The 16,570-nt window shown below is 41.5% G+C and overlaps 1 protein-coding gene across 1 annotated transcript in view; it reads right to left on the bottom strand.

The window, feature by feature from the left end:
- The window catches only part of dmrt1 (doublesex and mab-3 related transcription factor 1), a 71,452-nt gene that overhangs the window by 12,195 nt on the left and 42,687 nt on the right, over window positions 1-16,570 (bottom strand). Inside the window, exon 3 of the mRNA XM_033018786.1 lies at window positions 12,480-12,766. Within this exon, the coding sequence (XP_032874677.1) occupies window positions 12,480-12,766 (287 nt within the window). The remainder of the gene's footprint in view (window positions 1-12,479; window positions 12,767-16,570) is intronic.

Genomic DNA, 16,570 nt, shown 5'->3' with positions numbered 1-16,570 from the left:
GAAAATTAATCTGTATGGACTTTAATTAATTTAATTGCACCCTTTTATAATGTGAAAAAATGAGATTTGGAGGCTGTACATTCATTCATTCACTCATTCATTCATTCATTCATTCATTCACTCACTCACTCACTCGATCACTCACTCATTCATTCATTCATTCACTCACTCACTCACTCACTCGATCACTCACTCATTCATTCATTCACTCACTCACCCATTCATTCCTTCATTCATTCATTCACTCATTCATTCCTTCATTCCTTCATTCCTTCATTCCTTCATTCCTTCATTCATTCATGAAGTTGAGGGCCTAAACTATGTGTATCCATAACACAAGGTAAATTAAACATTTTCACTAATGCCAGCTTGTTGTAGTCTAATAAGTCTTTAACATCTAATCTCGGAGCTGCCTGCGATAACTTACCGGGAAAAAGTGCTCCGATCGCGGGGCCTATGTACTTAACATAGTGAAGCCGCGGTCTCAATTAAGAAGCGGCCGATTCGCGAACGCGGAGTCGCGGATCATCTCCGCGGGCGGGGGGGGGGTGGGGAGAGGCTGTACATAGTGGCTGTACATAGTGCCGTCCGTAGCGGCCGTTTCCAGGCCCCGGCCACGGGAGAAAAACGGAGTAATATTCATTGCACTTTATAGGCTGCCATTGGAGCTAGAAATGGTCAGAAATGGCTGATGTTTATGTAGAAATGAATTGGTGTATGTGAACTTGAACTTGAACTAATTTATCTATGGTAGTAACAGTGTTATTCTCATTAACATTAAGAAGAGGTTGAAATGTTATGAATTGAAGTCCATGCAGACTTAATGACTATGAGATGTTTTTTTTGTAGGCTCTGCCTGACCCTCCACGTGAACTTGAACTAACTTATCAATGGACTTATCAAAAGACTTGGAATCTGATGAAGAATATTCAGATGACGATCAGATGTAATGTAAACAAATAAATTGGGGAAATAAATGTTTATATAAAGTTTTATTTTAGTGCGATCGTTTCACTGTTTATTTGGTCAAATTATTTAAACAATGAGTGAATTACTTATGATAATGGAGTGCTGGTGAATGACAGTGCAACAGCCCACCCATCCACACATACATACACACACACATCCATCCGTACACACACTTCCCTGCATGCACACACACACACATACATGCACACATCCATCCGCACGCAGACATCCATGCACACATACATCCACACATCCATCCATTCACACATACATCCATCTACACATACATACACACTTACATCCACAGATACACGTTTGACAGGTATACACAGACACACACACAAACTACAGATACTTAAACAATGCAACACTTTTAGGGTTATTTTAGGTTAAAGGTAATAGCCCTCATTTGCAAAGACACCATCGGGGGGGGTCTCTATCATATATATAGGCTCATTGTAGCTTAAAATGAATACTCATCGAGTAAACATCAGAGCATTTGATTCTTGATCAGGATGTGACATTTACATCAGAAACAGGTCTCTTACAGGTCTGCCACCCAGCCTGGCACTGCCCCAGTCCCACTATGGCCATTACCCCCACTCTGGCAGTCAGTGGGGTTCAGTAAAAGGGGGAACCCAGAGGATCTGTCCTGACCCTTTAATAAGGCATGTTCATGAGCCCTTAAAACCTGGGACCACTGCTGCAGTCTCATTACATTTCCTATTAAAGCGACTGGAAGATGCCTTGCAGGACTGTCCCCCAGCCTGGAACTGCCCCAGTCCCACTATGGCCGTCACCCCCACTCTGCACACTGGCAGTCAGTGGGGTTCAGTAAAGGGAGGAGCCCACAAGAACTGCCCTAACGCATTAATTAGGCTGGTTCAGGAGCAGGACCTCTGCGACAGTGTCATAAAAAAAACTCACAATTATATTCATATTATTTTTATATAATATAATTATACTTAATTATATATGATTGGTCATATTTACAATATATATATATATATATAGGTATAATAATATATAGTTTAAATGGACTGCAACACGGAAATAGGCTGCCCATGGTGTAATATGGGTATTGGCCACTAGATGGCGCTTACTTTCCCGATTTCATTTTCTAATTAGTTTAATTAATTAATGTGCAACTTTCAGCAATGACGAGATATGACATCCTTCTCAATTATATTTCATCTAAATCTGTGGAAAATTTCATGTAGTTCGGTGACTTGGGTCACGAAAACTGATTTCTAGACACATTTTTGATGCTCGGCCCACAGCCTAAAAGCAATCCTTTTGATGAATTCTGGTAAAGCTCCTGGTTTAGATGGGTTCACATTGGAATTTTTAAAGTATTTCTCAAGTTTACTGTCTCCCTGGCTATGCAAGGTTTTTGAAGAAGCCTTTTTAATGAATAGATTACCACAATCCTTTTATGAAGCATCTATTTCTTTAATTCTTAAAAAAGACAAAGCTCCTATAGAAGTGACATCATATAGACCTATATCACTGTTAAATGTAGATAACAACATTCTTTCCAAAATATTAGCTATGAGATTGGAAAATATTTTACAGCAAATTATTTCTGAAGATCAGACAGGTTTTATTAAAAATCATTACTCAAAGTATGTCTGAACGTTAGGAGATTAATGAATATCGTATATAAAGCGTCAAATAAAACTTCAGAATGTGTCATTTCACTTGATGCTGAGAAGGCATTTGTTAGAGTAGGATGGGAATACTTATTCAATACACTTGAAAAATTTAAGATTGGTCCAAAATGTATTTCTTGGATCAATCTGATATATCATATACCTCAGGCTTCTGTACTTACAGAGACCCCCCTTTTTCAGGCGCTTTCGAGGTACTAGACAGGGCTGTCCTTTAAGTCCTTTACTGTTTGATATCACTTTGGAACATTTGGGAATTATTACGGAATCCCCTAATATTTCTGGTATTGTCCGTGGGAATAAGACACATAAGCTATGTCTTTATGCAGATGATGTTATTATTCATTTCTAACCCTGAGAAATCTATTCCAGCAATAGTAGCTTTACTTAATCAATTTAGTGTTTTTTCTGGTTATAAACTAAATCTTAGTAAGAGTGAGCTCTTTCCATGAAACAATCTACTTTCGAATTATGGACAGTTTCCATTTAGATTGACTACCGAATGTTTTACTTATTTAGGCATTCAGATTACCAAGAAACACAAGGATTTATTTAAAGCCAATTTTACGCCTTTAATTGACCACATTAAACAACAATTCACTAAATGGTCACTATTATCTCTAATAGGCCGAATCAATGCTATTGAAATGTTTATCTTACCTACATTTTTGTATTTATTTCATACACCAATTTTTTTTGCTAAATCTTTCTTTGATATTATTGACTCCAAAATTTCTTCATATATATGGCAGAATAAAAATTCCAGACTAAGTAAAAAATACTTACAGAAATCAAAAAAAGACGGTGGTTTGGCATTGCCGAACCTTAGATTCTGCTATTGGGCAGTTAATGCTCGCTATCTAATGTTTTGGACAAAAGATTTAGAAGATACCCAATGTCCAGGATGGATAAATCTTGAACGTGATTCTATGCAAGGGCTATCATTGGCTTCTATTCTAGGGGCCTCGTTAGCTTTTACAATTACGAGATTGAATAAATATACGACTAACCCAATATTAAGACATACACATTTAATATGGTTTCAATTTCGTAAGTTTTTTGGATTGAATGATTTGATTTTATCGAGTCCTATCATATAATTTTTTCTTCCAACCTGCTAGCACTGATCAAGCCCTTCTGTTATGGAAGAGGAAGGGAATAGTAGCTTTTCGTGATTTGTTTTTGGATGGTTGATTTATGTCTTTTGAACAACTCTCCAATAAATATAATTTATCTAACTCACATTTTAGATATTTACAAATTAGACATTTTTTGAGGGCTACTCTACCCTTTTTTCCGTTATCACATCAAACCGATATCTTGGGGGGGAAAATTACATTTGAACCCTTATCAGAAGGGCTTAATAACGACTATTTATGAGTTTATTTTGAAATTTACAAAAGATACATTTGATAAAATTAAGAATGACTGGGAAAGAGAACTTCAAATTTCTTTATCTATAGAGAAATGGGAGAGGATTCTTCAATTAGTTAATACTTCCTCAATGTGTGCAAGACACGCTTTGATACAATTCAAGGTGGTTCACAGAGCTCATATGTCATAAGTTAGCTCGTTTTTATCGTCAAATAAATCCTACCTGTGACAGATGTAATTCTGAAGTGGCCTCACCGACATATGTTTTGGTTCTGCCCACTTTTGGAAAAATATTGGAAAGAAATGTTTGATACTATCTCTGTAGTTTTAGGTATTGATTTACAACCTCACCCTATTACTGAAATTTTTGGGCTACCAATGTTAGATTCTATTCATCTGTCCCGTTCCGCCCATCGGCTGATTGCTTTTACCACATTAATTGCCAGAAGATCTATTTTATTTAAATGGAAAGATTCCAATCCTCTGACCACACTCAATTGGTACTCTGAAACGATGTAATGTTTAAATTTAGAAAAAAGTAGGAGTGACATTGTTGAACCCTTGGTTAAATTTGATAGGACTTGGGGAAGATTTATTCAACATTTTCATAAGACATACACTGTTCCCTCTCCAACTGTTATAATAAAAATATTTTTGGTATACGGTGGAACGGACTTAACGACAAACAAGGACTTAAATTGTTGAAACACTTTGCAGCCCAGATTCTGTTTTTCTTTTTTTTCTTTTCTTTTTCTTCCTTAGTTTTGTTTTTTTGTTTTTTCTCTTTTTTTTCTTCTTTTTATCTTTTTGTTTTTATACATATAAGTTCTCTTTTAAACACTTAACCATATTTACATAGAGACCGGGAGGTCTATATTCAACGTGTATTTTGACAATGGACTCATATTTAGGTTATACCTGCCATTAATGTAACCTTGATCCCTATGTATCAATATCACGGTTATGTAGGTATGTTGCAAAACATACCTGAAGGTCGCTGAAAATCTGTCCCAGCCCGTGTGCGTGATTTTGGCGCCGTTTAGAGGGGGGCGGGTTTAAAACGCGATTTCCCCTAGGCTGTTCAAATCGAGGTTTTTTCAGCCTAGTTAATTATTAACGAAAAATCGCTGGAAGATTCCTTCACTTGAGCTATTATTAGTTTTAAGGGCTTTATTAACCTCTAAACTCGCGACTGCCGACAACGGGCCGGATCTCATACAGGGGAAAACGGAAGGCAGGCTGTTTATTTCTACGTTAAAAAGGGCTTCTTAAGATCCCTTTATACAAAGTTTAATGTTGCGAGTAGCTAACTTGGGGCCCATTATATCCCGCAGTATTTTTCTCGGCATTTGAGGGCACAAATCTACCGCAATGTGAACGTTCTAAACCAGCGTTCGCAGGAACCCACTCGAAAGCTGATATAAATGCCATTAATTTACAGCAATTGAACACTAAATTCCTTCCATTTGGCCTATAAATTAATGTAAATGAGATTTAAAAATCATGTATTATTGTGAATTATTTGTGAATATTATTTGGACACAGGCTATTTAAAAATGTTAATCATTTATTAAGAAATGGATAGATGTTTAGATCTAGTAATTGAAGTTTGGAATTAGCTACAATTGGGTAACTAACTAATTATATGCTTTAATTTCAGGTCATCCAAGTAAGATTATTTTATATTTGTTTCAGAATGCTTCAATCTATGATAACTGAAAATTTCATTCAGTTCTCTTAATTTTTAAGAAAGTTATGGGCTTTTGACTGTCCACGATCACAGATTTTTTGTTATGTCCATAGAAAATCAATAGGGAACAAGATGCTAATTTCCGAGTATGAAAATGGTCATAACTTTTTAAATACTTGAGATATGAAAGTGAATGAGGTGTCAAATTAAACTTATTTTTATGCTTTATCTGATGGGATAAATTGCAGACTTGATATAAAAAATCTCAAAATTTTGTAACATTGCTATGTTATGTTTATCATTACTTTTTTGTTCTTTTGTTTTTGCTTTTGAAAAAAACGAATAAAAAGATTTTAAAAAGAGAAATACAGCAAGTGACACAGCTGGCGTCCTGGTGCTTTCGTAACAACCTGGGGCTCAATGTTCTTAAGTCAGTGGAATTGATAGTAGACTTTAGGAGAGCTCCCCTTCCCCTCCCCTCACCATCAACAACACCACATGTTTAAGAAAGAACTGCAGATGCTGGAAAAATCGAAGGTAGACAAAAATGCTGGAGAAGGGTCTCGACGCGAAACGTCGCCGATTACTTCTCTCCATAGATGCTGCCTCACCCGCTGAGTTTCTCCAGCATTTTTGTCTACCATCAACAACACCACAGTCACATGTGTGGAGTCTTTTAAGTTCCTTAGAACCATCATCTCCAAGGACCTTAAATGGGGGGCCACCATCGACTCCACAATCAAAAAGGCCCAACAGAGGATGTACTTCAAGTGCAGCAGCTGAGGAAACACAATCTGCCACAGGCAATGATGGTCCAATTCTATACGGCCATCGTAGAGTCTGTCCTCACCTTCTCCATCATGGTCTGGTTTGGCTCGGCCACCAAGCACGACATCCAGATGCTGCAGCGAATCGTTCGATCAGCTGAGAAGGTTGTTGGCTGCAACCTTCCCCCCATTGACGAACTGTACACTGCAAGGGTCAGGAAGCGAGCAGGCAAGATCATCTCTGACCCCTCTCACCCTGGCCACAAACTCTTTGAAGCACTTTCTGCTGGAAGACGACTCCGGACTGTCAAGCCTGCCACAGCAGACATAAAAACAGCTTTTTCCCCACGAGCAGTTGCTCTACTCAATAATCAAAAGTCTGTAGCCTCCTTTTGCTCTGGTATTTTATTTCATTTATATTTTTAAACTATAATGTTTTATTCTTAATGTTTTATGATTTATTCTTAATTATTTACTGTATGTCGTATTGCTACTTGCGAGCAGAGCACCAAGGCAAATTCCTTGTATGTGTACATACTTGGCCAATAAACTTATTCATTCATTCATTCCTTTATCTTTTTCCCCCATGAGCGGTGTTTACCATCAACAAACCCGACCAGTCCCACTCCTTGGGACTACCAGGCTTAAAACCCTGTGAAACCCAGTTGCCAGGAGTATTTACATTGCATCTGTGGCCCTACAACCCATTTCAATATTTAAATGGCTACCACACGAGTTATTTACTTTTCATCCCTACCTAACACTTTCCATGGATAAAAAGTGCCTTAAGCATTCATCTGAATGATAGAACATGAGTTCCCTTGGTGAATTCGTATTCTGTTTTTATCCAAAACCCTTCAGTCAATGGAAGAATTGACAGGTAATTTCAGGTAACAGATTTCCTCAGGTACAGTTAACAAATCTCCTCAAAACTATTCAAGAGTGGAAAAGGATATGAGCAACATGTAAGTTAAAAATAAAGTGATATAACTGAGGGGAAAGACAATAGGAAGAACAAATGTCTATTGGATATATTTTTTGACTCAAGAGAACTCCATGAAATTCAACAGGAGCTCTTGAGAATGCATCTTTTGAAGGGTTAATAGGGCTGCATCTAAATGTATACATCAAGAAGCATGACCTTCCTGGGCTCCTGTTCATGTAGATCTGACATTAACATAGGTCTCTCAATGCACCCCACCTCACTCACTGCTTCTTAACAGAGGTCTGGGATGTCAGGACTTTCGTATGAAGAAAGACAGGATAGACTCGGCTTGTACTCGCTAGAATTTAGAAGATTGAGGGGGGATCTCATAGAAACTTACAAAATTCTTAAGGGGTTGGACAGGCTAGATGCAGGAAGATTGTTCCCGATGTTGGGGAAGTCCAGAACAAGGGGTCACAGCTTAAGGATAAGGGGGAAATCTTTTAAGACCGAGATGAGGAAAACATTTTTCACACAGAGAGTGGAGAATCTCTGGAATTCTCTGCCACAGAAGGTAGTTGAGGCCAGTTCATTGGCTATATTTAAGAGGGAGTTAGATGTGGCCCTTGTGGCTAAAGGGATCAGGAGATATGGAGAGAAGGCAGGTACAGGATACTGAGTTGGATGATCAGCCTTGATCATATTGAATGGCGGTGCAGGCTCGAAGGGCTGAATGGCCTACTCCTGCACCTATTTTCTATGCTTCTATGTCTAACCGTGCACCTCACTTCACCCACTGCTGTACCAGTGGTCTGGATCTGCATTGCAAAACTAGGGACAAAATAGTACATGGTATAGACCAACACTAGTGGGCATCAGATTGTTTGGTTTTCACTGATGCAGGACCAGGATCTCGTGGTCAGATGCTTGAGCATCGATTGCTTGCCTTCAGAACCACTATGGCCCATTGACAGATCCTCTGATTGTTGAGGGATCTTGGCACTGGCTGTTGGCTAGAAATGCTGACATATTTCAGAAATTTGGACATATTTCAGAAAGTAGTTGCTAGAGAATGGAAAAGCCTCTACTGATACACTATGTACATTTCAATCCCCTATCATATCCCAGATGTACCAGAGGACAGAGGATCTAGGGAGACAAAGGAATTGAAATAAATTTGCATTAGGCGAGAAATGGTATTGGGTAGACTGATGGGACTGAAGGCTGATAAATCCCCAGTGCCTGATGGTCTGCATCCTAGGGTATTCAAGGAGGTGGCTCTAGAAATCGTGGACGCATTGATGATCATTTTCCAATGTTCTATAGATTCAGGATCAGTTCCTGTGGATTGGAGGGTAGCTAATATTATCCCACTTTTCAAGAAAGGAGCGAGAGAGAAAACGGGGAATTACAGACCAGTTAGCCTGACATCGGTGGTGGGAAAGATGCTGGAGTCAATTATTAAAGAAGTAATAACGGCATATTTGGATAGCAGTAAAAGGATTGGTCCAGGTCAGCATGGATTTATGAAGGTGAAATCCTGCTTGACAAATCTTCTGGAATTTTTAAATAATGTGACAAGTAAAATGGATGAAGGGGAGCCAGTGAATGTAGTGTATCTGGACTTTCAGAAAGCCTTTCATAAGGTCCCACACAGGAGATTAGTGGGCAAAATTAGTGCACATGGTATTGGGGGTAGGGTATTGACATGGATAGAGAATTGGTTGGCAGACATGAAACAAAGAGTAGGAATAAACGGGTCCCTGTCAGAATGGCAGGCAGTGGCGAGTGGCGTGCTGCAAGGCTCGATGCTGTGGCTGCAACAATTTACAATATATATTAATGATTTAGACGATGGAATTAAAAGTAACACTATCAAATTTGCAGATGACACAAAGCTGGGTGGCAGTGTGAACTGTGAAGAGGATGCTAGGAGGCTGCAGGGTGACATGCTGAGTGAGTGGGCAGATGCATGGCAGATGCAGTATAATGTAGATAAATGTGAGGTTATCCACTTACAATACAATACGGGTTTATTTGTCACATTGCACATAAAGTGCAAGTGAAATGAATATGTCAGCAGCGATACAATGAGAAAGAACACACAATACACAATAAAAATTTAACACAAACATCCACCACAGCATTCATCACTGTGGTGGAAGGCACAAAAATTGGCCAGTCCTCCTCCATTTCCCCCCGTGGTCGGGACCAGAGTCCAGAGCCAGTCCATAGTCGGCTCTTCCCCACCGGAGACCGCGGCTTCAGGATGGTGTAGGCCGCAGGCCGGCGATCGAAGATTTAAAGTCCCCGCCGCGCCGCAGCCAGAAGCACCGCAGACTGCAGGGCCGGCGGTCGAAGCTCCCCCTCCAGGGGTGATGGTAAGTCCACGCCGGGACCGCGGTAGAAGTTGGCCGCGGGCCAGCCGATAGAAGCTCCTTCTTCTCCCGGGTCCCCCACGAGGGATCCCGGGCTGCGGACGCCGCGCCAGCTTGAGCTCTGCAGACCGCGGCTTCAGGCTGCCGGCTGCCACGGGCCAGCGAAGCGGAACTCTCCCCTCCGGCAGTGGCTCGCCCGCTCCACGCCGAGAGTCCACGCTGCGCCCGCCGCTGGAGCCCCGGGCGCATCTCTGGGAAAGTCCACACCGATCCTTGCTGTTAGGCCACGGGGGAGGCGACCTGGAAAAGGTCGCCTCTCCATGGAGGAGGCGACCAAAGCGGTTTCCCCCTCACCCCCCCACACACAAAACACACAAAGAAACACAAAAAACATACTTTAAAACATACTTAAAAAAACGAAAAAAGTTGGGGGAAAATGGACACGCTGCTGACAGGGCGCCGCCTTGCAGCGCCCCCACCGACCGAACTTTGGCGGCAAGGAGTCAGATTATTATCTCAATGGTGTCAGATTAGGAAAAAGGGAAGTGCAATGAGACCTGGGTGTCCATGTACACCAGTCACTGAAAGTAAACATGCAGGAATAGCAGGCAGCGATGAAAGCTAATGGCATTTTGGACTTCATAACGAGATGATTTGAGTATAGGAGTAAAGACGTCCTTCTGCAGTTGTACAGGGCCCTGATGAGACCACATCTGGAGTATTGTGTGCAGTTTGGTCTCCTAATTTGAGGAAGGACATCCTTGCTATAGAGGCAGTGCAGCGTAGGTTCACGAGGTTAATCCTTCGGATGGCGGGACTGTCATACGAGGAAAGATTGGAAAGATTGGCATGTATTCACTGGAATTTAGCAGGATGAGAGGTTATCTTATAGAAACATATAAAATTATAAAAGGACTGGACAAGCTAGAAGCAGGAAAAATGTTCCCAATGTTGGGGGAGTCCAGAACCAGGGGCCCCAGTCTAAGAATAAAGGGGAGGCCATTTAAAACTAAGATGAGAAAAAACGTTTTCACCCAGAGATGTGAATTTGTGGTATTCTCTGCCACAGAAGGTAGTGGAGGCCAATTCACTGGATGAATTTAAAAGAGAGTTGGATAGAGCTCTTGGGGCTAGCGGAATCAAGGAGTATAGGGAGAAGGCAAGGCACGGGTTACTGATTGTGGATGATCAGCCATGATCACAATGAATGGCGGTGCTAGCTCGAAGGGCCGAAGGGCCTCCTCCTGCACCTATTTTCTGTTTCTAAACATTTACGACTATCCAGCCAAATTCAGCTCTAAGTCCATCTACAGGTTTGCAGATGACACCACTGAGGTGTGCCAGATCACAAAAAATGATGAGATGGAGTACAGGAAGGAGAAAGAGAACTTAGTAACATGCTGACGGACAACAACCTCTCTCTCAATGTCAGCAAGACGAAGGAGATAATCATCAACTTCAAGAAATGTGGTGGAGTACCAGATCTGCTCAACATCAATGTAGCCGATGTGGAAATGATTGAGTGCTTCCAGTTCCATAGCGTTAAGATCATGTTCATAAATGATAGGAGCAGAATTAGGCCATTTGGCCCATCAAGTCTACTCCGCCATTCAATCATGGCTGATCTATCTATCCCTCCTAACCCCATTCTCCAGTCTTCTCACCATAACCTCTGACACTCGTACTAATCAATAAATATTACCAAAGATCCATCATGGACCAACCACATTGATGTGACAGCCAAGCAGGCAACCAACTTCCTTGGGAGATTGAGAAAATTTGGCAAGTCTATAATGACTCAAACAAATTTCTACTGATGCACCATAGAAAGCATATTGTTGGGTTGTATCACAGCTTGGGTTGGGAACAACCCGGCCCAAGACGGCAAGAAATTGCAGAGAATGTAAAGGAACCCCAGTCTACCACACCGATCAGACTGCCCACCATTGACTCCATCTACACTTCACGTTGCCTCAGAAAAGCTGACAACAAAATCAAGGACTTATCCCACCTTGGTCATTCCTTCTTCTCACTGCTCCAGTTGGGCAAAAGGTACAGCGGTTTGACAGCGCACACCACCAGACTCTGCAATAGCTTCTTACACAGTTATCAGGCATCTGAATGGTCCTTCAATAAGCTACAATACTGCCTGATTCACCTCTGTCACTTTGCCGATGTTCGACTTTGTCTATGGAATTGATGCACTACAATGTTGAGAACTATATTCTGTAAGTTCCCCTTTGCTCTAACTATTGTACTCGAGTTTGTCTTGATCATTCTCATGTACAGTATTATCTGATCCGTTTGGATAGCTTGCAATTCAAAGCTTTTCACTGTACATCAGTACATGTGACAATAACAAAATCTAAACCTACACCGAATGATAGGTCTATGTCTTTTAAAGGCCTGGACTCATGAGGAAAGCCTCAGTTGTAAAGGAATAAGTGAAACCCATTCCCCTCATCTTCCAGCTGGTCCTGTGGACACCCTTAGGGAAAGGATCGGGAAGAATATCCTGAAATTTCTTTACGTAAACCTCCAAAACCTACTTTTCAAAAAGTCTCTTAATAGATACAATTCACATATTCAATTATTCAAATTATTGTACACATCAGCAAAATTATAACAATAAAACATTAACGTTTGACTAAAGAGAACCTCATGAATTTCATCTAGTCAAACAATGAGGAATCATTTTAATCATACCTGCCATTGGTTTCCTGTTTGGCCAGATACTAACGATGCAGAGAGTCCACGGAGGCTGTTTTTCACTGTTGCCCCTCCCAGTGTTGAACCCACATCAGAAGCAGGTGAATCTCCTGCCACCGCCACCTGGTACTGGGGATAGTTGTAAAGATTGTTGTAGTAAGCTGGATAGAGAGACGGCTGGTAAAAGTTGCTGTAGTAGGAAGAGTCCACTACCAGGTCTGGGGTGGCCTCCAGGTGCCCTCTGCTGGTTATGGAAGGGATATCCTGGAGATGCAATCGCCCCTCTGTAAAGGAGAAAATAAAGAGATGAAAGTAATATTACAATTACGTGTTTTTTCCCCATTTCATTCAATAATGAAGTCACATTTAGCTCAATGTGCATGCTCAGAAACTGTTGGAATAGGAACAATGTATTATGAAACTTGTACGTAAATGTGTAGCATATATCTGGTAAGTAATAACAGAAGATGATTAAGGAGCAACCTCTTGCATTAGTAACAGGAACTCTTGGATTGTAGTCACATACTAGAATATTTTGACTGTACATAGAAAACAACTTATATTCACATAGAACCTTAAACATCCCAAGGAGCTTCATGGGATTGTCACTTTACAAACTTTGATATCAAGCCAGTAAGAAGATAATGATATAATTAGCTTTGGGGCAGCACAATGGCATAGTGATATAGTTGCTGCCTCACAGTGCCAGAGACCTGGGTTCAATCCTGACTATGGATGCTGTCTGCGCAAGGTTTGTATGTTCTCCCTGTGACTGCATGGGTTTTCTCCAGGTGTTCCAGTTTACTCCCACGTTCCAAAGACGTGCAGATTTGTAGGTTGTCTTCTGTCCATTGTCCATAGCGGGTAGGATGAGATAGCATAGAACTAGTGACGGTGTGATCAATGGTCGACGTAGACTCAGTATGCCGAGGGGCATGTTTCCACTATATCTCTAAACTCTAATTCAAACAAATTTTGATGAGTATTGTAAAGGAGATAGAGTTTGAGGTATATTGAGGAAAGCCCAGCTCAGATAGAATGGCTGGCAAAAGTGGAGAAGTGGCACAGTATAAACATCTTCTTGCTGAGGGCAATAAATCTCAGGAATTCAGGCTGGTGATGGAAGCTGGATCATTATAAGTATTTAAAGTGGATAAATATTTGATAGGCTGAGGAATAGAGAGGTACTGAGAAATGGCACAGAAGAGGAGATAAGGCCAGCATAGATCAGCCATGGTTATATTTAATGGTTGCCAGGCTTGAACGGCCTGAAGGCCTCCTCCTGCTCCCATTTTCTTTTGTTCTCATGTGGTGGATCCACAAGAAACATGACGGAAGAATCTTCAATTGGAGCAGTCTTCAACTGCTTTAGATTCATCATAATAGGTAGGCAGATAGGTAGGCAACAGCATTTATTGCAAGAACCAAAAATTATAATATCATATAATATTAGTTTCCTCGTACTTAGTTGAGTGGAAATTTCCAGCACTATCAGAGGCGTATTACAATGAATCAAACGCAGTTGAAGAGTCAGAAGATTTGTTGATGATGTAGAGTTGGGTGCCACAGTAGAGCAGGTTTAATCAAAGCATATGTGGAGCTGCAGAGAATGCATGAAATGTTGCTGATATGGGTTTGTTATAATAAACAGGCGTTGCTGTAAAAAATGGAAAATGGTTGAAAATGTTCACATTTTCACAACATCAAAAGTACACGTGGAACATGCAGAGGAATTCCAACTTCAGAATATGAAGATCATAAAATAGATGTTTAATCTTTGTTGAATTCTTTCAGAAGTTGCAACTGATAGAGAAAAACAAAGGAGTGGAGCATCAGTTGGACCTCAGTTCTCCTTCCTTGAATTTTGAAATTATGCCTCAAAATGCAAGGAATAAAAGGGAATAGAAAAATAATGTAGGAGATAGAAAAAATGAGAGAAAACAATAAAATGAAAGACAATAGATTAAAAAATGGCGAGGCACGGTTTCATTTGCCACAAAATTCCATTACATTGAAATAGTGTACACATCTTGAGCTGAATGGGTAATTGGACGATAATTTCACTGGATATAAACTTAATTTGACTACACAAAGAAGTCTGTTGATCAGTTTATTTTTTTTGGATCAGACAACCTTTAAGGATGGAACCGATGTGTTTGTTCTTAGTAGTCAGGTCGGGGGGAGTTCACCCCCGCCACGGGTACCATGTAATCCCATGCTATCTGCTCCATGGTCGGATAGACTAAACCGTCTCCCCGCCTGGTTTGCCAGGTGAGGAAGGGGCTGTGGACCCCCAGCAGGACCAAAAACAAGACCTGCCAAATGGACTAGTGAGCCAACGGCCATCTGCACTTCAGTAGAAGTTGAGAGCATTGTAAGGTAAGGTATTAGTACTTAAGGTTAACTTGAATGAGGAACGCAGATTCTGACCCACTGGTAAGAATTCATGTGTGTTCTATGGACAGATCCCACCCTGCTCCAGGAAGGCAGTCTAACAGTGGTAGAAAAGGTCCTATTTTGTAAAGTTCTGCAAGAAAGACTCCTCACCTCACCGTCACGGGGCTGGCCGAGTCCAGAGCGGGTGGAGCTGTGGTGGACGCTGCTGCGGCCCGACCCCCGGAGATTCGGTGGCTGCAACTGCGGGTTTGGCGGACGGTAACACCGGGAGCCCGCGGGTCCCTGGAGGGAGACCGCTTTTCGGGGCTTCCGCAGCGGCGACTTCTCCCGCCCGAGTTGCGGGGTTGAAGAGCTCCTGGAGCGGGGCCTTACAGCACCGCCCCGCGCGGCTTGGAATGGCTGCGGGACTCTGCGAGCGCACGCCGGGGGCTCTAACACCAAGACCCGGTGCGCGGCCTTGCATCACCCGGCGTGGCTTAAATGGCCACGGGACAATTCGCCATCGCCCGCCGGGGGCTTTGACTTTGACTCTGACATCGGGGGGGGGGGGGAGAGTGCAGTGGAGAGAGAAGTTTTTTTGGCCTTCCATCACAGCAATGTGATGGATGTTTATGTAAATTATGTTGTGTCTTGGGTCTATTTGTTTGTAATGTATGGCTGCAGAAACGGCATTTCGTTTGGACCTCAAGGGGTCCAAATGACAATAAATTGAATTGTATTGTATTATATTGTATTGTAAGCTGCACCTCTCTTGTGTTAAGACATCATTTAAGTGCTCAACCATGATCAAGAATAGTACAGAAAGAGAGATTTCAAGTCGTCTCTCCAGCTTCAATTAACCTCTCTACTTTCTGTTAGCTACAATTCATTCTATTAGCCCTACTCAACCTGCACCTTAGCTTTCTTAGTGCCCAGGATACATGGCACAAGTAGATGCTAAATCAGAGGGAGAGCTGATAAAGCACAAACAAACAAGGCCAAAAGTGGGGAACCTGAAGGCCTGAACCATGAATGATCAATGAGGTGAGCTGCAGGTTGTGGTATCGAGGTTGCGGTATAAATAGTGGTGGGCTCAGCCAATGTCTAAGCTGAATGGTCATATTCTGCAAAAACTTATGGGTGCTCTGGTTTCCTCCCACTTCCCAAAGACGTGCAGGGTTGGAGGTTAATTAGCCTCTGTAAATTGCTTAGTCTTTTGGGAGTGAATGAGAAAGTGGAATAACATAGAATTCGTGTAACCAGGTGATCGATGGATTTGGTGGGCTGAAGGGCCTGTTTCCATGCTGAATCTCTAAACTATACAAAAAAAATCTAATTACAGAAATTAAGCTTGTGGTTACAGTTAAATAGTGGCCTAAAGTTAAAATTCTCATGCCCATAGTTAATTCACGCTCTTTCCACATTGCTCATCAGCTCCTGTCTTACACTTCCAATGTTTATTAGAAAATGGCTGTCCATAGTCGTGTGGCCTTGGGTTACTCGCTATCTTGTGCTTGGAGTCAGGATCTGATATAGTTCTCTGAATCTCACAGAGATCTGACTGAGTTCAGTTCACCACATGACAGGTTTTAACTGTCCTGTCTTACGCTGTAAAGTTCCATCTGATCACTCTGTCGCCTACGCATATCTCATTCCTCTTCTACCTGCCCTCCCTCACTGGGCATACACACCAATTTGTTCTTTAAATCTTT

The sequence above is a fragment of the Amblyraja radiata genome, chromosome 3 (assembly GCF_010909765.2).
Source record: "Amblyraja radiata isolate CabotCenter1 chromosome 3, sAmbRad1.1.pri, whole genome shotgun sequence".
NCBI lineage: Eukaryota > Metazoa > Chordata > Chondrichthyes > Rajiformes > Rajidae > Amblyraja > Amblyraja radiata.
This window is presented reverse-complemented; position numbering and strand designations above follow the sequence as displayed.